Genomic DNA, 24,983 nt, shown 5'->3' with positions numbered 1-24,983 from the left:
ACAGACAGACAGACAGACAGACAGACAGACAGACAGACAGACAGACAGACAGACAGACAGACAGACAGACAGACAGACAGACAGACAGACAGACAGACAGACAGACAGACAGACAGACAGACAGACAGACAGACAGACAGACAGACAGACAGACAGACAGACAGACAGACAGACAGACAGACAGACAGACAGACAGACAGACAGACAGACAGACAGACAGACAGACAGACAGACAGACAGACAGACAGACAGACAGACAGACAGACAGACAGACAGACAGACAGACAGACAGACAGACAGACAGCATGATCAAAACACAAGCACACATTCAGGTCTAAAGATTTCACTGAACGTAATTTGTAATTAATTTACGGTGTCATCTGATTGGTGTTTGGCTGTGTGTGCAACATGCAACATGACTCACCCTCTCTTCCTCATTATACCCTCAGCTTCATTTGGTCTTAAATTTCCACCTCCATTTGTTTGACTCGTTCAACAACATTTAAGTACTTTACCTTGTTTTGACAAGTGAAAAGAAAAGTCTGTCAGACACTTCAGAGCAAGAAACCTGCTGCTTGAGGCTACTGGAAAAGTAGTGAACATTTCAAAATCATGGGCAAACTGTCCTTTCATTTGTTCATTAGTTCTACACTATTGTCAACACAGGTAAAATGGACTTAACTTTCCTCTCAAACTAATTTAATGATTTTTTATGTGATAAAATGTCAAATGTCCATAATTGTGTAATATCACTCCTCTCCAGGTTCAGGATCACATTCATTCTCTGTGGGCACTTGCCACCTACACAGCAATTGGAGAGACGCCTCCAACGATAAACAGTCTGTCTACAGGGGACAACATATCAACGACAAAACTGAGGATGATGAAGATCAGGACGGAGCTCATGTATTTGGAGTAATATACCAGAGGTCATTTGAACTTAAGATAGTTTGAACTGAAGCACCACTTTAATCTCACGGAAGGTGTTCAAGTTCAGCAAAGATTGACTGACTGTGAGATGATGGACAATGGAGAACCAGTCTTGGCCGTGTTGAAGGATGTTTTCAATGGCATTTTTCAAGATGTATTACAGCATGACACATTATACATATGATGCTGGGAAACTACAAGTATACAAAATAACACTTTTGGAAACGTTTTACCTTCCCCTTTGCATCAAATCACTGAAGAGATTCCTGAAGAGAGAGAAGAACGTTGTGATGCGTAAAGTTCCTCCCAGACTCAGGTTGATAAAGAAAGAGGTTTCTGGAGGGTTACAGGTGAGCTGTCTGGCGTTTGGTTTCTACCCCCGCCACATCAACATGACCCTGCTGAGAGACGGCCAGCCAGTGGCAGAACAGGAGCTGACAGGGGGGGAGGTTCTGCCTAGTGGAGACGGGACCTACCAGCTGAGGAAGAGTCCGGAGGTCAGTACTGAGGAGCTAAAGAAGAGACACAACTACACCTGTACTGCCTCTCACCTCAGTCTAGACAACAAGCTGGATGTCAGTTGGGAGTCTGGGGCAGAGAGAGTTCACCTATCCACCCTCTCAGTTCTACTGGTGATGCTGCTGGTTGTTATTCTATTGGGCATTTTCATTTGTGTCAAAAGGAGGTGGAGTAACACTGCCTCCCAGTCTGAACTGAACTGTCAGCTCAATTCACAATGAAAATATGACTGCCAGAGCATCGATGACGGCAGACACAAAATATGCTAAATATTTTATTGTTGGTCAATCTTCCCTCACCCTCAACAACGGACTGTAAAGGATCAGCTTGTGGAGACTGTTGACAAGAACAAATATCTGGTCATCAGTCCAGATCTGCATTTATATATTTCATAGGCTGGTTTGGCATCCTGAGCATTAACAAAGGTAATCTGCTAGTTAGACAGTTGAAGTCGTAAGTTTACATACACCGTAGCAAAATACATTTAAAGTCCGTTTTTCACAATTCCTGACATTTAATCCTAGTAAAAATCCCCTGTTTTAGGTCAGTTAGGATCACCACTTTATTTTAAGAATGTGAAATGTCACAATAATAGTAGAGAATGATTTTAAACTTTTATTTCTTGCATCACATTCCCAGTGCGTCAGAGGTTTACATACACTCAATTAGTATTTGGTAAGAGGTTTACATACACTCAATTAGTATTTGGTAAGAGGTTTACATACACTCAATTAGTATTTGGTAGCATTGCCTTTTGTTTAACTTAAATTGTTTGACTTGGGTCAAATATTTCGGGTAGCCTTCCACAAGCTTCCCACAATAAGTTGGGCGAATTTTGGCCCATTCCTCCTGACAGAGCTGGTGTAACGGAGTCAGGTTTGTAGGCCTCCTTGCTCACACACACTTTTTCAGTTCTGCCCACAAATTTTCTATAGGATTGAGGTCAGGGCTTTGTGATGGCCACTCCAATACCTTGAATTTGTTGTCCTTAAGCCATTTTGCCACAACTTTGGAAGTATGCTTGGAGTCATTGTTCATTTGGAAGACCCATTTGCAACCAACAGCATCAATGTAACAATATAGCTTCCGTCCCTCTCCTCGCTCCTACCTGGGCTCGAACCAGGGACCCACACATCGAAAAGTCACCCTCGAAGCATCGTTACACATCGCGCCATAAAAGCCACGGCCCTTTCAGAGCAAGGGGAACAACTACTCCAAGGTCTCATAGCTAACTAGCTAGCCATTACACATTGGTTACACTACGACAGAAGCTACATCATGAATGCGCAAATCCGATATGGGTCACATGTAAAACGGAGTGTGAACAGTCAGAAAAAAAGATTGATACGGAGAGAAAACAGAACTGGGTTCTTCAGGTGGTTGTGTAAACATAGCCATGGAGAATTCAATAAATCAGATTTTTGTTAAATGCTAAAGTGCTACAATTCAGCATTTTGACATGTCCCCCCGTCAACCATGTGTCACTTCTAGGAAGATTTCAACCCCTTTAACCCCAAAATGTCTCCCAATTTTTATCATCATTGTAAAGCCCTAGCTATTTTTGAAAAGTCAAAAGGAACTAAATAAGCTTCCATTCCCCCTATCAACAAAACAAGCTTCCATTCCCCCTGTCAACAAAACAAGCTTCCATTCCCCCGTCAACAAAACAAGCTTCCATTCCCCCTGTCAACAAAATAAGCTTCCATTCCCTCCTGTCAACAAAACAAGCTTCCTTTCCCCCCTGTCAACAAAACAAGCTTCCATTCCCCCCGTCAACAAAACAAGCTTCCATTCCCCGTCAACAAAATAAGCTTCCATTCCCCGTCAACAAAACAAGCTTCCATTCCCCGTCAACAAAACAAGCTTCCATTCCCCATCAACAAAACAAGCTTCCATTCCCGTCAACAAAACAAGCTTCCATTCCCCCTGTCAACAAAAGGATTTAAGGCTGATTTAAGAATACATAGTTAACCTTGTTACTTAATTTAGCACTTCATAGGCACTTACTATATTCTGTTGACCAACCCTGGAACGACCCTATAAAAGGATAGCTAAAACTGTCTGGTGAGAGAGAGTGAGATAGAGATGCTGAATTAATAAATTAAAAAAATTAATTCATAAACACATGAAAACTTTATTGATTAGATATGCCAACAACATAGTAAAATAATATTCATTACAGATATTACCTAAAAGAGAAAACCAGGCCTGACCGTGAGGTAAGGGGTACTAGACAGTGGGCAATATTTTCATGGTGCAACAATATTTAAATCTGTGCAAAATAATCTGTGTTTTAATATGCCACTTCAGCAAAGTGCAAAATAAAAAGGCCACTATTTATGAATCGCTCAGTTTATTCAACTCTAGTTAAATAATCCCCTTTTCATAACGTACATTGTTCAAGAAAAGTGTCAAATTAAATTATACTGCCAGATTATAATGCATTTTACAGTACTTTTGTACAGATTTTAACTACAGTATTTTACACCATAAAGATGTCACTCAGTAAGTCAATAGAAAACACAGTCACAGGAGGGTTGAAACATTTATAGTTTTTAGATGTCAGGTCCCAATCCACATAGTTACAACATTATGGAATATAACACTGCTTCTGGCAACATTACTTTAGAATGATAAACAATCATTAAAATGAACATTTAAAGGGTCAATCCTGGATTGGTGCGTACATTCATCCAACTGATTTGTTGTATTTAAAACCCCAGATTTTCCCTTTGAAAGGACTTCAGTAACAACATTACCCCCCCCCCCAAGGATGGAAGAGACATTGAGGGTGGATGATTCTCAGGGTTACAGGGCTGGTAGAATGGTCCCCGCACACGGTCCGAAACCCACCCTATACCCACTCCCCTCACAGTAACCTAGAGAGAGGGGCGAGACACGAGTGAGAGAGGGAAAAATAAATTAAGGACAACACAGACCAACAGGAACATCGAAACGTGCGTGTGTGAACGGTGGCTAATAGAAGCTGTGGTCAAATAGGATTGAAGTTCCTGATGGGAGGGGTTTGCACTCCTGAGAATATCCCATTGGTTCCATTAAGACATGTCAGCTCAAATCAAGTTGAAGAATTGATTTAAAATACTAATATTAGAAGGAAGAAAAACTACCACCATATTCCACCTGCCTTCCCAAACATTTCCTCTTTTCTGACTAGGACTGGTGTAGCTGATAGCTGCTTTATAGAGGGATGTTCTACTTACAGTGATATGTGGTTGTCTAACCTAGCTAACATAAATTCATATAATAATAATGAATGCCATTTAGCAGACACTTTTATGCAAAGCCACTTACAGTCATGTGTGCATATACAGTATTTTATATATGGGTGGTCCCGGGAATCAAACCCTGAATCCTGGCAATAGAAGTGCCATGCTCTACCAACTGAGCAATACAGTTTCATTGTTGAATGCACTGACTGTCAGCTAAATACCCAAAATGTACATCTAAACAACAAGAGAGTTGTCTCTTGATTTCTGTAGAGGTTCTGTCTAACAGTGTTTGTAGTGAGCTCAGTAAGGTTGCATCATGGTTTCTGTAGAGGTTCTGTCTAACAGTGTTTGTAGTGAGCTCAGTAAGGTTGCATCATGGTTTCTGTAGAGGTTCTGTCTAACAGTGTTTGTAGTGAGCTCAGTAAGGTTGTATCATGGTTTCTGTAGTGGTTCTGTCTAACAGTGTTTGTAGAGAGCTCAGTAAGGTTGTATCATGGTTTCTGTAGAGGTTCTGTCTAACAGTGTTTGTAGAGAGCTCAGTAAGGTTGTATCATGGTTTCTGTAGAGGTTCTGTCTGTAACAGTGTTTGTAGTGAGCTCAGTAAGGTTGTATCATGGTTTCTGTAGAGGTTCTGTCTAACAGTGTTTGTAGAGAGCTCAGTAAGGTTGCATCATGGCTTCTGTAGAGGTTCTGTCTGTATCAGTGTTTGTAGTGAGCTCAGTAAGGTTGCATCATGGTTTCTCTAGAGGTTCTGTCTGTAACAGTGTGTATAATAGGGTTCCACCCACCTGTAAGAGTGACCTCGTCTCCATCTTTTAGGAAGGTTCTTGTCTCTCCTCCTCCCAGGTCCACGGTCTTAGAACCCTTCCATGACAACTCCAACATAGAACCAAAACTGTCTGGATCCTACACACAGAGACAGAGAGAGACAGGTAGAGAGACAGAGAGAGACAGGTAGAGAGACAGAGAGACAGAGAGAGAGAGAGAGAGAGAGACAGGCAGGCAGACAGAGACAGGCAGGCAAAGAGAGACAGACAGCCAGAGCGAGAGAGAGACAGAGACAAAGAGAGAGAGAGAGTGAGTGAGTCAGGAGAGAGAGACAGACAGCCAGAGCGAGAGACAGTGAGTGGGTCAGGAGAGAGAGACAGACAGCCAGAGCGAGAGACAGTGAGTGGCTCAGGAGAGAGAGACAGGCAGCCAGAGCGAGAGACAGTGAGTGGGTCAGGAGAGAGAGACAGACAGCCAGATCGAGAGACAGTGAGTGGGTCAGGAGAGAGAGACAGACAGCCAGAGCGAGAGACAGTGAGTGGGTCAGGAGAGAGAGACAGACAGCCAGAGCGAGAGACAGTGAGTGGGTCAGGAGAGAGAGACAGACAGCCAGAGCGAGAGACAGTGAGTGGGTCAGGAGAGAGAGACAGACAGCCAGAGCGAGAGACAGTGAGTGGGTCAGGAGAGAGAGACAGTCAATACTGAATAAACAACAACAACTCATCAGAACATACACAGTAAAATGTGAACACATGTAAACACTAATTCAGATAGAAAATGTTCACAGACACACTCAGAATAACACACACACTACCGTTCAATAGTTTGGGGTCACTTAGAAATGTCTTTGTTTTTGAAAGAAAATCACATTTTCTGTCCATTAAAATAACATCACATTGATCACAAATACATGGTAGACATTGTGAATGTTGTAAATGTCTATTGTAGCTGGAAACAGCAGCTTTTTTTAACGGAATATCAACATAGGCCCATTATCAGCAACCATCACTCCTGTGTTCCAATGGCACGTTGTGTTAGCTAATCCAAGTTTATCATTTTAGAAGGTAATTGATCATTAGAAAACCCTTTTGCAATTGTTAGCACAGCTGAAAACTGGCCTTTAGACTAGTTGAGTATCTGCAGCATCAGCGGGTTCGATTACAGGATCAAAATGGCCAGAAACAAAGACGTTTTCTCTGAAACTCGTCAGTCTATTCTTGTTCTGAGAAATGAAGGCTATTCCATGCGAGAAATTACCAAGAAATGGAAGATCTCGTACAACGCTGTGTACTACTCCCTTCACAGAAGAGCGCAAACAGTCTCTGACCAGAATAGAAAGTGGGAGGTGGGAGTCCCCGGTGCACAACTGAGCAAGAGGACAAGTACATTAGAGTGTCTAGTTTGAGAAACAGAGCCTTCAACTGGCATCTTCATTAAATAGTATCCGCAAAAAAACAGTCTCAATGTCAACAGTGAAGAGGCGACCCCGCGATGCTGGCCTTCTAGGCAGAGTTGCAAAGAAAAAGCCATATCTCAGACTGGCCAATAAAAAGAAAAGATTAAGATGGGCAACACAGACATTGGACAGACAAATCTAAGTTTGAGGTGTTCAGATCACAAAGAGGAACATTCATGAGACGCAGAAACAATGAAAAGATGCTGGAGGAGTGATGACGCCATCTGTCAAGGATGGTGGAGGCAATGTGATGGCCTGGGGGTGCTTTGGTGGTGGTAAAGTGGGAGATTTGTACAGGGTAAAAGGGATCTTGAAGAAGAAATGCTATCACCCCATTTTGCAACTCTATGCCATACCCTGTGGACGGCGCTTCATTGGAGCCAATTTCCTCCTACAACAGGACAATGACCCAAAGCACAGCTCTAAATGATGCAAGAACTATTTAGGGAAGAAGCAGTCAGCTGGTATTGTGGCTATAATGGAGTGACCAGCACAGTCACCAGATCTCAACCCTATTGAGCGGTTCTGGGAGCAGCTTGACCGTATGGTACGTAAGAAGTGTCCATCAAGCCAATCCAACTTGTGGGAGATACTTCAGGAAGCATGGGGTGAAATCTCTTCAGATTACCTCAACAAATTGACAACTAGAATGCCAACTCATTTCATATATGCTTTCATGGAAAACAAGGTCATTTCTAAGTGACCTCAAACGTTTGAACGGTAGTGTATATGCACACACACACACACTCACACACTCTCACTCACTCACTCACTCACTCACTCACTCACTCACTCACTCACTCACTCACTCACTCACTCACTCACACACTCACACACACACACACACACACACACACACACACACACACTCACCGGTCCACTGATGGTTCCTGAGGCCAGCAGGTCTCCAGGTCTGACGTTACAGCCGTTGACTGTGTGATGGGCTAACTGTTGCTTCATAGTCCAGTACATATACTGGAGAGAAGGAGAGAGATGGAGAGAGAAGTGAGTGACACACGCCAACACACACACACCATGTGAATACAATGCTGCACAATTTAAACACTTGCGCCCCAATCCACCCTTCCCCAGAACACATGTCAATATTGGACTATAAATTATGCCCTCCTGTATTCTACTGATGTTAAAATGTTTATTCTATTCTATTGAGCCATTTACTTAATGTTAGTAGTCTTATATTTTATTATTGGTTATTGTTGTTGCATTGAAGGAACCTGCAAGTAAGCATTTGATTGGACGGTGTATACCATGTGTATCCTGTACATACCACTAATACAACATAACTGTAACACACACAGAAAGACAGGTCAAAAAGAGACAGTGAGTCAGTCAGAAAGACATCCTGTACATACCACTAATACAACATAACTGTAACACACAGAAAGACAGGTCAAAAAGAGACAGTGAGTCAGTCAGAAAGACATCCTGTACATACCACTAATACAACATAACTGTAACACACACAGAAAGACAGGTCAAAAAGAGACAGTGAGTCAGTCAGAAAGACATCCTGTACATACCACTAATACAACATAACTGTAACACACAGAAAGACAGGTCAAAAAGAGACAGTGAGTCAGTCAGAAAGACATCCTGTTACCACTAATACAACACTGTCAGAAAGACAGGTCAAAAAAGACAGTGAGTCATGGACATCCTGTACATACCACTAATACAACATAACTGTAACACACAGAAAGACAGGTCAAAAAGAGACAGTGAGTCAGTCAGAAAGATTTCCTGTACCTCATCAGTCAAAGCCATTGGACTAAGAAACGTTCTCATCAGAGAAGCTGATGGACTCCACTCACTCACCTTACCAATATATTGGTTACGTCCCAAATGGCACTCTATTCTCTTCATAGTGCACTACTGTTGAACAGGTCCCGTAGGGCTCTCCTGATGGTCAAAAGTAGTGCACCATGTAGGGATTTGGGTGCCATTTGGGACATAACCATAGTCTGTGAGTACTGAGTACTTGCCTACAATGGCAGATATTAGCCTCCTAATTGCAGCTGTCAAGAGAGAGGGCTAATGAGACTTAAATCACACAGGATTTATTAATATCGTCTTCTGGTTAAAGGGGTAGTCCACCCAATTTTCATAAATCATTAAATTTAGTAATATACACTGCTCAAAAAATAAAGGGAACACTAAAATAACACATCCTAGATCTGAATGAATTAAATATTCTTATTAAATACTTTTTTCTTTACATAGTTGAATGTGCTGACAACAAAAATCACACAAATTATCATTGGAAATCAAATTTATCAACCCATGGAGGTCTGGATTTGGAGTCACACTCAAAATTAAAGTGGAAAACCACACTACAGGCTGATCCAACTTTGATGTAATGTCCTTAAAACAAGTCAAAATGAGGCTCAGTAGTGTGTGTGTGGCATCCACGTGCCTGTATGACCTCCCTACAATGCCTGGGCATGCTCCTGATGAGGTGGCAGATGGTCTCCTGAGGGATCTCCTCCCAGACCTGGACTAAAGCATCCGCCAACTCCTGGACAGTCTGTGGTGCAATGTGGCTTTGGTGAATGGAGCGAGACATGATGTCCCAGATGTGCTCAATTGGATTTAGGTCTGGGGAACGGGCGGGCCAGTCCATAGCATCAATGCCTTCCTCTTGCAGAAACTGCTGACACACTCCAGCCACATGAGGTCTAGCATTGTCTTGCATTAGGAGGAACCCAGGGCCAACGGCACCAGCATATGGTCTCACAAGGGGACTGAGGATCTCATCTCGGTACCTAATGGCAGTCAGGCTACCTCTTGCGAGCACATGGAGGGCTGTACAGCCCCCAAAGAAATGCCACCCCACACCATGACTGACCCACCGCCAATCCGGTCATGCTGGAGGATGTTGCAGGCAGCAGAACGTTCTCCACGGTGTCTCCAGACTGTCACGTCTGTCACATGTTCTCAGTGTGAACCTGCTTTCATCTGTGAAGAGCACAGGGCGCCAGTGGCAAATTGGCCAATCTTGGTGTTCTTGGTGCACAACCCCCACCTGTGGACGTCGGGCCCTCATACCACCCTCATGGAGACTGTTTCTGACCGTTTGAGCAGACACATGCACATTTGTGGCTTGCTGGAGGTCATTTTGCAGGGCTCTGGCAGTGCTCCTCCTGCTCCTCCTTGCACAAAGGCAGAGGTAGCGGTCCTGCTGCTGGGTTGTTGCCCTCCGACGGCCTCCTCCACATCTCCTGATGTACTGGCCTGTCTCCTGGTAGAACCTCCATGCTCTGGACACTACGCTGACAGACACAGTAAAACCTTCTTGCTAAAGCTTGCATTGATGTGCCATCCTGGATGAGCTGCACTACCTGAGCCGCTTCTCAGTTCCTATGCTAACTGGCTGATGTTTTGGTCACTTTTGAATGCTGGTGGTGCTTTCACTCTAGTGGTAGCATGAGAGGGAGTCTACAACCCACACAAGTGGCTCAGGTAGTGCAGCTCATCCAGGATGGAACATCAATGCAAGCTTTAGCAAGGTTTGCTGTGCCTGTCAGCGTAGTGTCCAGAGCATGGAGGCGCTACCAGGAGACAGGCCAGTACATGTGGTTATCACCTGCAGAACCACTCCTTTATTGGGGGTGTCTTGCTAATTGCCTATAATTTCCACCTGTTGTCTATTCCATTTGCACAACAGCATGTGGAATTTATTGTCAATCAGTGTTGCTTCCTAAGTGGACAGTTTGATTTCACAGAAGTGTGATTGACTTGGAGTTACATTGTGTTGTTTAAGTGTTCCCTTTATTTTTTTGAGCAGTGTATGATCGTAATATTACCTTTATATTTTGTAATGTGTATCTTACCTTAGAAGTGGTCTAGAGACCAGTAGTGTGACAGTATCTACGCTAAGTCTTTCATTTCATGGGCATTTGCGTTGAAACATTGAAACTCAATGGTCAATGCTAACCGTTAGCCTGTGTTGCCTCTGGCAAAGACATGTAAGGGTCATCGTAGATGCTGTCACTCCTGCACTCTTAACTGCCTCTGACATGACAAATATTAACAACTTAAGAAAATAGAGTGACCTATCCCTTTAATGCAGTAAACACTAATGTATCTCAATGAAGGAAGCAATCAATCATCTATTGCTGATTACAAATTATCTATAGGGATAGGTCACTATTTTCTTAAGTTGTTCATATTTGTCATGTCAGAGACATCACAGTAGTGACCGTGATGTATCGCTAATGTAACTCATCTACAGCTCATCAAAACCCCTGGGCCAGTCCTGCATTCCATAAGAGCTGCATTCCATAAGAGCTGCATTCCAATTCAGAAAGTAAACCATATTCCAAATGTTCCCCATTGAAAATAATTGGAATTTTCGTGTACTTACTGAATTGACTGGAATTGAAATGGAATTGCCCCAACCAAGTCACAAGCAAAGTCTGGAGTAGAACAGTTCGTCTCTGCATTCTAAGTGCATGTTGAGTCAAGTTTGTTCAAGTCAAGTAAAATATATATATATATATATACATACATACATACATACATACATACATACATACATACATACATACATACATACATACATACATACACACACACAATGACTTGTTCAACTACAATATTTTGTCTATTGATTGAGGCTACCAGACAGCCCTTTTCATTATTTTGTCCACTAAATATTTTTATTATGTAAAAATTCATTTTAATATGGATCAAAGCTTGCGACCCGCTCTTACGCTGCGCAAATGTAGCCTGTCATTACAGCCATAAACAGAGATTCATTTTTCAAAGTGCAAGACACAGAAATAAACTGCATTTTAAACCTTCATTTTAAGATGAAAGTCATTCATGTTAGCAGCCAATATCAACTAGGGATATATTCTAACTCCTCTGGTGTCCAGAGAAACCAGGATAATAGGCCTGTATGCAGCGGAGGCACCTTGCCTGTCACTCTGGAGGGCCGCCTGCCTGCAACTTGCCTGTCACTCTGGAGGGCCGCCTGTCTGCACCTTGCCTGTCACTCTGGAGAGCCGCCTGCCTGCAACTTGCCTGTCACTCTGGAGGGCCGCCTGCCTGCACCTTGCCTGTCACTCTGGAGGGCCGCCTGCCTGCCTTGCCTCACTCTGGAGGCCTGCCTTGCCCTGCCTGCAGCTTGCCTGTCACTCTGGAGGGCCCTGCACCTTGCCTGTCACTCTGGAGCTTGCCTGTCACTCTGGAGGGCCGCCTGCCTGCAGCTTGCCTGTCACTCTGGAGGGCCGCCTGCCTGCAGCTTGCCTGTCACTCTGGAGGGCCGCCTGCCTGCACCTTGCCTGTCACTCTGGAGGGCCGCCTGCCTGCACCTTGCCTGTCACTCTGGAGGGCCGCCTGCCTGCACCTTGCCTGATCACTCTGGAGGGACGCCTGCCTGCACCTTGCCTGCAGCTTGCCTGTCACTCTGGAGGGCCGCCTGTCTGCACCTTGCCTGTCACTCTGGAGGGCCACCTGCCTGCAGCTCATTGCCAACTGGGAAGACCCTTTCTTCCTCACACATATCCTAATAAATTCACCAGAATATGTTAGTTCTACTTCTTTATCCCATAATATTCAAGGCTGTGTGATGTTACAGCTATCTTCAGACATATAGCCAGTTACCACCCAAACTAGGATTATCTGAAATTTGAAAATGATCAATGAAATCGCCACGTAGCCTAGCGTTATTGTTCTGGAAAAGATGTGTCCGTAGTAGATTGCTAAACTGTAGATACGTGGTTCACTTTATATGGATAATATAAATGTAGTCTTACTCTGTTTTGACCAGGCAAAACCGGAGACAATGAAACGCTTTCTGAAGACTAATCTGGATATGAGCCTTTGTGAGCTAATGCAGATCACTGTTCATTGGTCAACAGTCAAGACGTGCAACTTGATGGTTCTGAAGCACAGATTAGATGTTTTTTAGACAATAATTTGGTGTAATACCGTGGGCCTATGCCTGAAAGTTAAAAAAATTCTGTTTCATACTCACAACAAACATTCCCTCTAAACTTTTGGGGGTGTGCAGTCGTCTGTGAATGCAGTGCAGCTCACAGAAGAAATATCAGACACGAGACTCCCTCCACTTTCTAGACTTTTCCCTGTTAGTTAACACTATCGTTTCCCTTTCCTGTGGCGATTGTGATGGAATCAACACATTAGCCTCTGTCAATGCAACATACTGAACTAACCATGCTAGAGATGATGTTGTAGGCAGAACGCATCACAGTAGGATTCTATTGCAACGACTCAGCCCTACTCTACACAGACTGGCGGCATAACCAATCAGAGCTGCAGTAGGCCTGTATGCAAAATGACCATTGCCATATATGGATCAATGCCATTAACTTTGAACTGGACTGTGTTTACAGCTGTGGTCACGAGTAGATGTGCTTGTTTTGAGATCAAAGCAAGAGCTTCATGTAGTCACGTGTTCATATTCTTTGCTATTTAGTGAGGTATTAGCCCAGTTCTACATCATTTGTCATCAGCAATAGATGATTGATAGCTTCCTACAAGAACACAAAACATGTACATTTCTAGATATCTTTGAAAAGCAAGACCGATTAACATATATATTTTTGTCTTAAAGGGGCAGTGTTGTATTTTGAGACAGGCTTAAATAAACTAAGTAACCAATAGTCATAGGGTAGCATAGTCTGTCTGATTCTCTGTAATAATGGTATGGGAATAATCATTAATTTGATTTTGTCAAATGGTTTCTTGCATCAAACACAAAAACATTTTCAGTCACCTCCTTGTCTGAAGGACAAGTGGATAAACAGGTTAATGTCAAGCCCTGCATTTTTTTATGGACTACAATGAACCCCACACATTGGCTGTTACTGTAGGCTGAATGATAGAACAGCTACTTCCATGTTAAAATGTTATGGGATGCATTTTCTCCACTCTGTTAGGCCTCCATTATGATCAAATAGCCAGTGTAGCCTACTTGGTCACTGTTAAAAAGATCTTAAAGCAGATACAGCCTCAGTGTTCACAGTAAACATGCACTGGAAGTTGCACAACATTTTCACAACGTTCAAGTTTGTGCTCATCAGAACTTAAATTATCTCAGTGCCAGAAAAATTGAGGGAACATTGCTCACGACCCCACAAATAAATCTTTCTTCGCTTCGAGAAACACTGCTCTACCTCACCAGACCTGTATTAATTTACCATTTTCTGGTCCAAACAGAGGGCCATGTGTGTGTTTCACTAGCCAATCTGTGGCTCTCTGGCTACGTGGAGAGTAGTGTGCCACAAAATGAGTGACAAATTATTTCAAGTCATCAGTCTCAAGTCAAACTTGGGTCCCAAGTCTTGAGGCTCCAAGTCAAAGTCAAGCCTAAAGTTAATTTATTTTCTGTCGAATCTGAAGTCATCAAATATGTGACTCGAGTCAGACTCGAGACCAAGTCATGTGACTCGAGTCCACAACTCTGCACATTGATGCAACTGTAGTAAACTATCCAAAGTCTACTTCAACTGCTTACCTTGAAGTTGGACTTGCATATAGTGGCTGCTTCCTTCATTGCCTCTCCTGAAAAAAACAACCCACAACAGTTGATTGAGACAGGATATCAACACCTGATATACCCCCTCAATAATACCACAGAATACATAGGAAGAGCAGTTGAGAGAGTCAGGACAGCGAGTCAGTGGAGAGTCATGAGAGGGAGTCAGGATGGAGAGTCAGTGGAGATAGACAGGAGAGAGAGTCAGGACAGAGAGTCACTGGAGAGTCATGAGAGAGTAGGGACAGAGGTCACTGGAGAGAGAGTCAGGACAGAAAATCAGGACAGAGAGTCAGTGGAGAGAGTCAGAAGAGATAGTCAAGCTAGCGAGTCAGTGGAGAGTCATGAGAGATAGTCAGGACAGAGAGTCAGTGGAGAGAATCAGTGAAGAGGGAGATAGTAAGTGGAGAGAGAGAGAGAGTAAGTGAGAGAGAGAGAGAGTAAGTGGAGAGAGCGAGTCAGTGGAAAGAGCGAGTCAGAGAATCAGTGGAGAGAGAGTCAGTGGAGAGAGAGTCAGTGGAGAGAGAGAGTCAGGAGAGAGAAAGTCAGGAGAGAGAGAGAAAGTCAGAACAGAGAGAATGAACAGTCTTGGTCGTAAGGAATACAAAGCTCTTAATGGTAAATCATTACCTCCCTTGTGTGTGTGCTTAATTACCAAGGCAAGGCACTCATTCACCAACAATTCCTTTTTACTGTGTGTCTGTGTGTGTTGTGTGTGTTTGTGTAAAACCCAACATACCTTTCACTGACACAAATAAGTTAATGTTGAAGGTGAAGGCATCGTCATGGCATAGATAAGGGAGGGGCTTTGGATCCTGAAACAGGAAGTGGAAACAGAAGAGCATGAAGAGCCACAACACTCTTAGAAAAAAGGCTTCTTCAGCTGTCCCCATAGGAGAACCCTTTTTGGTTCCATGTTGAACCTTTTTTGGTTTCAGGTTGAACCCTTTTGGGTTCCATGTAGAAAATTGAGCCCAAAAGGGTTCTACCTGGAACCAAACAGGTTCTTCAAAGGGTTCTCCTACGGGGACAGCTGAATAACCCTTTTAGATTCTAGTTGGCACCTTTTTTTCTAACACAGTGTGGATACTGGCTCTCATTACTAAAAGCTTACCTGAATGGTGAAAATGTAAGTGTTAATGTAATGTAAAATACATCCTGACCATCCACAGTATAATGTAATGTAAAATACATCCTGACCATCCACAGTATAATGTAATGTAAAATACATCCTGACCATCCACAGTATAATGTAATGTAAAATACATCCTGACCATCCACAGTATAATGTAATGTAAAATACATCCTGACCATCCACAGTATAATGTAATGTAAAATACATCCTGACCATCCACAGTATAATGTAATGTAAAATACATCCTGACCATCCACAGTATAATGTAATGTAAAATACATCCAGACCATCCACAGTATAATGTAATGTAAAATACATCCAGACCATCCACAGTATAATGTAATGTAAAATACATCCAGACCATCCACAGTATAATGTAATGTAAAATACATCCAGACCATCCACAGTATAATGTAATGTAAAATACATCCAGACCATCCACAGTATAATGTAATGTAAAATAATCCAGACCATCCAAGTATAAAATAAAATACATCCTGACCATCCACAGTATAATGTAATGTAAAATACATCCTGACCATCCACAGTATAATGTAATGTAAAATACATCCTGACCATCCACAGTATAATGTAATGTAAAATACATCCTGACCATCCACAGTATAATGTAATGTAAAATACATCCAGACCATCCACAGTATAATGTAATGTAAAATACATCCAGACCATCCACAGTATAATGTAAAATACATCCTGACCATCCACAGTATAATGTAATGTAAAATACATCCAGACCATCCACAGTATAATGTAAAATACATCCAGACCATCCATAGTATAATGTAATGTAAAATACATCCTGACCATCCACAGTATAATGTAATGTAAAATACATCCAGACCATCCACAGTATAATGTAATGTAAAATACATCCAGACCATCCACAGTATAATGTAAAATACATCCTGACCATCCACAGTATAATGTAATGTAAAATACATCCAGACCATCCACAGTATAATGTAATGTAAAATACATCCAGACCATCCATAAGTATAATGTATAATGCAATGTAAAATACATCCAGACCATCCACAGTATAATGTAATGTAAAATACATCCTGACCATCCACAGTATAATGTAATGTAAAATACATCCAGACCATCCACAGTATAATGTAATGTAAAATACATCCAGACCATCCACAGTATAATGTAATGTAAAATACATCCAGACCATCCACAGTATAATGTAATGTAAAATACATCCTGACCATCCACAGTATAATGTAATGTAAAATACATCCTGACCATCCACAGTATAATGTAATGTAAAATACATCCAGACCATCCACAGTATAATGTAAAATACATCCTGACCATCCACAGTATAATGTAATGTAAAATACATCCTGACCATCCACAGTATAATGTAAAATACATCCTGACCATCCACAGTATAATGTAATGTAAAATACATCCAGACCATCCATAGTATAATGTAATGTAAAATACATCCAGACCATCCATAGTATAATGTAATGTAAAATACATCCTGACCATCCATAGTATAATGTAATGTAAAATACATCCAGACCATCCACAGTATAATGTAATGTAAAATACATCCAGACCATCCACAGTATAATGTAAAATACATCCTGACCATCCACAGTATAATGTAATGTAAAATACATCCAGACCATCCACAGTATAATGTAAAATACATCCAGACCACCCATAGTATAATGTAATGTAAAAATACATCCAAACCATCCACAGTATAATGTAATGTAAAATACATCCAGACCATCCACAGTATAATGTAATGTAAAATACATCCTGACCATCCACAGTATAATGTAATGTAAAATACATCCAGACCATCCATAGTATAATGTAATGTAAAATACATCCAGACCATCCACAGTATAATGTAAAAAATCCAGACCATCCCAGACCATCCACAGTATAATGTAATGTAAAATACATCCAGACCATCCACAGTATAATGTAATGTAAAATACATCCTGACCATCCATAGTATAATGTAATGTAAAATACATCCAGACCATCCACAGTATAATGTAATGTAAAATACATCCTGACCATCCACAGTATAATGTAAAATACATCCAGACCATCCACAGTATAATGTAATGTAAAATACATCCAGACCATCCACAGTATAATGTAATGTAAAATACATCCAGACCATCCACAGTATAATGTAATGTAAAATACATCCAGACCATCCACAGTATAATGTAATGTAAAATACATCCTGACCATCCACAGTATAATGTAATGTAAAATACATCCAGACCATCCACAGTATAATGTAATGTAAAATACATCCAGACCATCCATAGTATAATGTAATGTAAAATACATCCAGACCATCCACAGTATAATGTAAAATACATCCTGACCATCCACAGTATAATGTAATGTAAAATACATCCTGACCATCCACAGTATAATGTAATGTAAAATACATCCAGACCACCCACAGTATAATGTAAAATACATCCAGACCATCCACAGTATAATGTAAAATACATCCTGACCATCCACAGTATAATGTAATGTAAAATACATCCTGACCATCCACAGTATAATGTAATGTAAAATACATCCAGACCATCCACAGTATAATGTAATGTAAAATACATCCTGACCATCCACAGTATAATGTAATGTAAAATACATCCTGACCATCCACAGTATAATGTAATGTAAAATACATCCTGACCATCCACAGTATAATGTAATGTAAAATACATCCTGACCATCCACAGTATAATGTAAAATACATCCTGACCATCCATAGTATAATGTAAAATACATCCAGACCATCCATAGTATAATGTAATGTAAAATACATCCAGACCATCCACAGTATAATGTAATGTAAAATACATCCAGACCATCCACAGTATAATGTAATGTAAAATACATCCAGACCATCCACAGTATAATGTAATGTAAAATACATCCAGACCATCCACAGTATAATGTAATGTAAAATACATCCAGACCATCCACAGTATAATGTAAAATACATCCAGACCATCCACAGTATAATGTAATGTAAAATACATCCTGACCATCCACAGTATAATGTAATGTAAAATACATCCAGACCATCCACAGTATAATGTAATGTAAAATACATAATAATCTAATGTAAAATACATCCAGACCATCCATAGTATAATGTAATGGAAAATACATCCTGACCATCCATAGTATAATGTAAAATACATCCTGACCATCCACAGTATAATGTAATGTAAAATACATCCTGACCATCCATAGTATAATGTAATGTAAAATACATCCTGACCATCCACAGTATAATGTAATGTAAAATACATCCTGACCATCCACAGTATAATGTAATGTAAAATACATCCTGACCATCCACAGTATAATGTAATGTAAAATACATCCTGACCATCCACAGTATAATGTAATGTAAAATACATCCTGACCATCCACAGTATAATGTAATGTAAAATACATCCTGACCATCCACAGTATAATGTAATGTAAAATACATCCTGACCATCCATAGTCCTGACCATCCATAGTATAAAATAAAATACATCCAGACCATCCATAGTATAATGTAATGTAAAATACATCCAGACCATCCATAGTATAATGTAATGTAAAATACATCCTGACCATCCACAGTATAATGTAATGTAAAATACATCCAGACCATCCACAGTATAATGTAATGTAAAATACATCCAGACCACCCGCAATATAATGTAAAATACATCCTGACCATCCACAGTATAATGTAATGTAAAATACATCCTGACCATCCATAGTATAATGTAATGTAAAATACATCCAGACCATCCACAGTATAATGTAATGTAAAATACATCCAGACCATCCATAGTATAATGTAATGTAAAATACATCCTGACCATCCACAGTATAATGTAATGTAAAATACATCCAGACCACCCATAGTATAATGTAATGTAAAATACATCCTGACCATCCGTAGTATAATGTAAAATACATCCTGACCATCCATAGTATAATGTAATGTAAAATACATCCTGACCATCCACAGTATAATGTAAAATACATCCTGACCATCCACAGTATAATGTAATGTAAAATACATCCTGACCATCCACAGTATAATGTAAAATACATCCTGACCATCCATAGTATAATGTAATGTAAAATACATCCAGACCATCCACAGTATAATGTAATGTAAAATACATCCAGACCATCCACAGTATAATGTAATGTAAAATACATCCAGACCATCCACAGTATAATGTAATGTAAAATACATCCAGACCATCCACAGTATAATGTAATGTAAAATACATCCAGACCATCCACAGTATAATGTAATGTAAAATACATCCAGACCATCCACAGTATAATGTAATGTAAAATACATCCAGACCATCCACATATAATGTAATGTAAAATACATCCTCACCATCCACAGTATAATGTAATATAAAATACATCCAGACCACCCATAATGTAATGTAAAATACATCCAGACCACCCATAATGTAATGTAAAATACATCCAGACCACCCATAATGTAATATAAAATACATCCAGACCACCCATAATGTAATATAAAATACATCCAGACCACCCATAATGTAATGTAAAATAACCCAGACCACCCATAATGTAATATAAAATACATCCAGACCACCCATAATGTAATGTAAAATACACCCAGACCACCCATAATGTAATGTAAAATACATCCAGACCACCCATAATGTAAAATACATCCAGACCACCTGCAGTATGCTATAGGGCAGCAGGACCACCAGGTCTATACTATATTACACTACTATACTGTTTGTGTTCTTCACCTGGACAGTGTTGGGCTCAGCGAAGGGCAGCAGGGCCTCCATAGGAACCACCCAGGGTGAGATGGTTGTCCCAAAGTTCTTCCCCAGAAACGGACCCAGAGGAACGTACTCCCACGCCTGGATATCCCTGGCTGGAACACACACAGGAAGAAGAGTGGTTACCCTTTATTTTACCATTAGATGCTGGTATTTACTGAATATTTCTCAGTGGACACACAGATCAAAGGTAGGTTTGAATACTATGTAACCTGCCCAGTGATGAGTCCATCCTATGTTGATTGGATGATCGTAGACCAACACAGCTAAAGTACCTGTACTAACAGTACCTTTGCATAGCTTCAAAACCTTGGTATTGTGTAGGTGAAGTTGTGGGATGTTCAACTGAACTACTGGTCTTTTTGACCATTGACAATCCAGGAACTATTCTATGAAATATTGTGTTGAGGGATGTGATAAATGATCATGTACTGTAGTCAGCAGGAAAATCTATTTCAACTATCAGTACCCCTCTACTCTACATATTAACCCAGGTGGAACCTGGCTCAGACTCCCTTACATCTGGGAGTCTGAGCCGCAGGGGTGGAAAACACATCCCAAATGGCACCCTATTCCCTATATAGTGCATTCCTTTTGACCAAAGCCCTTAGAGTGCTAATACACTGAGGGGACAAAACATTATGAACACCTGCCTTTTCCATGACAGACTGACCAGGTGAAAGCTAAAATCCCTTATTGATGTCACTTGTTAAATCCACTTCAATCGGTGTAGATGAAGGGGAGGAGACAGGATAAATAAGGATTATTAAGCCTTGAGACAATTGAGACAGTGTGTATATGTGCCATTCAGAGGGTGAATGGGAAAGACAAAATATTTAAGTGCATTTGAACAGGGTATGGTAGTAGGTGCCAGGCGCACTGGTTTGTGTCAAGAACTGCAACGCTGCTGGGTTTTTCCACAGTTTCCTGTGTGTATCAAGAATGGTTCACCACCCAAAGGATATCCAACCAACTTGACACAACTGTGGGAAGCATTGGAGTCGATATGGGATCTGGCAAACGACCAATAAGGTGAAGCCTAGTAGGCTGCGTTCCAAATAGCACCCTATTCCCTACAGTGGTGGTAAAAGTACCCAATTGCCATACTTAAGTAAAGATACCTTAATAGAACATTAAAAGTGAAAGTCGCCCAGCATTATACTACTTGAGTAAAAGAGTAAAAGTATTTGGTTTTAAATATCCTTAAGTATACAAAGTGAAAGTAAAAATAATTTCAAATTCCTTATATTTAAGAAACCAGACGGCACACTTGTTTTTTAAATTTATGGATAGCCAGGGGCACACTCCACCACTCAGACATCATTTACAGATAGCCAGGGGCACACTCCACCACTCAGACATCATTTACAGATAGCCAGGGGCACACTCCACCACTCAGACATCATTTACAGATAGCCAGGGGCACACTCCACCACTCAGACATCATTTACAGACAGCCAGGGGCACACTCCACCACTCAGACATCATTTACAGACAGCCAGGGGCACACTCCACCACTCAGACATCATTTACAGACAGCCAGGGGCACACTCCACCACTCAGACATCATTTACAGATAGCCAGGGGCACACTCCACCACTCAGACATCATTTACAGACAGCCAGGGGCACACTCCACCACTCAGACATCATTTACAGACAGCCAGGGGCACACTCCACCACTCAGACATCATTTACAGACAGCCAGGGGCACACTCCACCACTCAGACATCATTTACAGACAGCCAGGGGCACACTCCACCACTCAGACATCATTTACAGACAGCCAGGGGCACACTCCACCACTCAGACATCATTTACAGACAGCCAGGGGCACACTCCACCACTCAGACATCATTTACAGACAGCCAGGGGCACACTCCACCACTCAGACATCATTTACAGACAGCCAGGGGCACACTCCACCACTCAGACATCATTTACAGACAGCCAGGGGCACACTCCACCACTCAGACATCATTTACAGACAGCCAGGGGCACACTCCACCACTCAGACATCATTTACAGATAGCCAGGGGCACACTCCACCACTCAGACATCATTTACAGATAGCCAGGGGCACACTCCACCACTCAGACATCATTTACAGACTCAGACATCATTTACAGATAGGGGCACACTCCACCACTCAGACATCATTTACAGATAGCCAGGGGCACACTCCACCACTCAGACATCATTTACAGATAGCCAGGGGCACACTCCACCACTCAGACATCATTTACAGATAGCCAGGGGCACACTCCACCACTCAGACATCATTTACAGATAGCCAGGGGCGCACTGCAACACTCAGACATCATTTACAGATAGCCAGGGGCACACTCCACCACGCAGACATCATTTACAGATAGCCAGGGGCGCACTGCAACACTCAGACATCATTTACAGATAGCCAGGGGCACACTCCACCACTCAGACATCATTTACAAACAAAGCATTTGTGTTTATTGAGTCCGACAGATCAGAGGCAGTAGGGATGACCAGGGATGTTCTCTTGAGAGAGAAAGAGACACAGAGAGAGACAGATCGCGACAGAAAGAGAGAGATGGAGAGAAGACGATCTACAGTCGAAACCACTCCTCCCCCTGAGATCCTTCTGCCTCATCAATAAAAATAACCTGTCATGTTTTCCTGAGTAACTTATCCTGATCCCAGTGACTAAATATGGAATGTTTACACAAAATGTATAACGCAGAACTAAATTAAGGAACTTAAGTTAGTATTATTATGGAAAGTGGATGTTTTTCAATTAGTGTTATTGACGTTAGGATTTTTCATTTACTGATATATCATTTTTGGCTAATGATTCTACTATTGGCTGTTATAGTCGATAGATACATTATTTTGAAAATAAAGAAATACGGTATGGTGCTTATTAATTTATGTCTTAAAGTGAGGTGGGCTGTGTAGGTGTGTGTGTATGCACATACGAGTGTGTAAATAAGTGAGTAAGTGTGTGTGTGTTATCGTGACTTGTGAGTGTTCTCATGAGTGAGTAAGCGTGTGAGTGTGTGTGTAGTTGTTAGTGACTGTGTGTGTACTCATGTGTGTGTGTGTGTGTGCATGAGTCTGAGAGTGAGTGAGTGTATAACTGTGTGTGTGTGAGGCCTTACCACTCCAGTCATTCATTAGCACCATGCCAAAGATGTGTTGGTGGGCTCTCTCTATGGGAATGGGCTCACCAAGACGATTACCTCCACCTACAAAGAATGCCTGAGAGAGAAAAAAAGAGCCAGCGAGAGACATAGAGAAAGAGAGCCAGCAAGAGACAGAGAAAGAGAGCCAGCGAGAGAGAGCCAGCGAGAGAGAGAGAAAGAGAGAGACCAGAGAGAGAAAGAGAGAAACAGAGAGCCAGCAAGAGAGACAAAGAGAGAGAGAGAGAAAGAGAGACAGAGAGAGAAAGAGAGAGAGACAGACAGCGAGAGAGACAGAGAGCCAGCGAGAGAGAGACAGAGAGCCAGCGAGAGAGAGAGAGAGAGAGAGACAGAGAACCAGCGAGAGAGAGAGAGAGCCAGCGAGAGAGACAGAGAAAAAGAGAGAGAGCGAGAGAGAGCCAGCGAGAGAGAGAGATAGAGAAAAAGAGAGCCAGTGAGAGAGAGCGACATAGAGAGAGAAAGAGAGCCAGCGAGAGAGAGACATAGAGAGAGAAAGAGAGCCAGCGAGAGAGAGAGAGACAGAGAGAGAAAAGAGCCAGCGAGAGAGAGTGCGACAGAGAGAAAAAGAGCCAGCGAGAGAGAGTGCGACAGAGAGAAAGAGAGCCATCGAGAGAGAGAGCGACATAGAGAGAGAAAGAGAGCCAGTGAGAGAGGGAGCGACAGAGAGAGAGAGCCAGCGAGAGAGAAAGAGACAGAGAGAGACAGAGAGAGAGAGAGAGAAATTAGACAAAAGGCAGAGAAAGAGAGTGAGAGAGACAGATCATTGTTTTGTGATGCCATTGATATGAAACATCTCCTTGGTTGTAATAAAGTGTAGCTATATAAAGTGTATATTGACCATCTCCAGCTCAATGTCCAGCTGCTTGGACTGGCCAAACACAGGAGGCTTAGCTAAGAGAGAACACAATGGAAGAGGAAGACCGTTAGTGAGGGACACAAAAACAAAGTGACACTGGTCTGAGAGGTTTTTTGTGTGTGTGTGTGTTTCTCTTTGAATTCAGAGTCTGCTTTGATTTTCAGACTAGGCATTGTGTTTCATTACATTGGTCGGGTCTCATCTGTCCAGAGGGTCTGCGTATGGGGGTCCCAGACACCACTATGGAAGAGGCCCTGCCATGATACCCCACGGGCAGCCTCAACCTGAGGGACACAATCAGTCAGTCAAACAAACATAATAATCATTTGGGGGGAGGGGGGGGCTAATATTTGTCACACAAGTGTTTCTTGCAAATCCCAACTCCCCCTAAGACAGCCACAGAGAGTGTGATCACCATTGTCAAGAGCCCTAGAGACATTGGGGTTAAGTGCCTTGCTCAAGGGCACAGGGACAAAAACAATTCACCGTATCAGCTCCGGGATTGG

The 24,983-nt window shown here is 41.7% G+C and overlaps 1 protein-coding gene and 1 pseudogene across 1 annotated transcript in view; one reads left to right on the top strand and one right to left on the bottom strand.

Moving 5' to 3' along the window:
- Positions 1–612: 612 nt before the first annotated feature.
- Positions 613–1,670, top strand: LOC124035407 (annotated as a pseudogene).
- Positions 1,671–3,563: 1,893 nt separating this feature from the next.
- fah (fumarylacetoacetate hydrolase (fumarylacetoacetase)) overlaps positions 3,564–24,983 on the bottom strand; it is a 28,043-nt gene continuing 6,623 nt past the window's right edge. Inside the window, exons 6-14 of the mRNA XM_046348968.1 lie at positions 24,664–24,761; positions 24,460–24,512; positions 23,580–23,679; positions 20,408–20,538; positions 15,168–15,243; positions 14,408–14,454; positions 7,777–7,878; positions 5,468–5,585; positions 3,564–4,328 (exon numbers count right to left, since the gene is read on the bottom strand). Coding sequence (XP_046204924.1) covers positions 4,258–4,328; positions 5,468–5,585; positions 7,777–7,878; positions 14,408–14,454; positions 15,168–15,243; positions 20,408–20,538; positions 23,580–23,679; positions 24,460–24,512; positions 24,664–24,761 — 796 coding nt within the window. The 3' untranslated portion in view covers positions 3,564–4,257. The remainder of the gene's footprint in view (positions 4,329–5,467; positions 5,586–7,776; positions 7,879–14,407; positions 14,455–15,167; positions 15,244–20,407; positions 20,539–23,579; positions 23,680–24,459; positions 24,513–24,663; positions 24,762–24,983) is intronic.

This window comes from Oncorhynchus gorbuscha, linkage group LG05, assembly GCF_021184085.1.
Source record: "Oncorhynchus gorbuscha isolate QuinsamMale2020 ecotype Even-year linkage group LG05, OgorEven_v1.0, whole genome shotgun sequence".
Classification (NCBI taxonomy): domain Eukaryota; kingdom Metazoa; phylum Chordata; class Actinopteri; order Salmoniformes; family Salmonidae; genus Oncorhynchus; species Oncorhynchus gorbuscha.
Note: the sequence above shows the minus strand (reverse complement) of the source record. Positions and strands in the feature narration are given on the sequence as shown.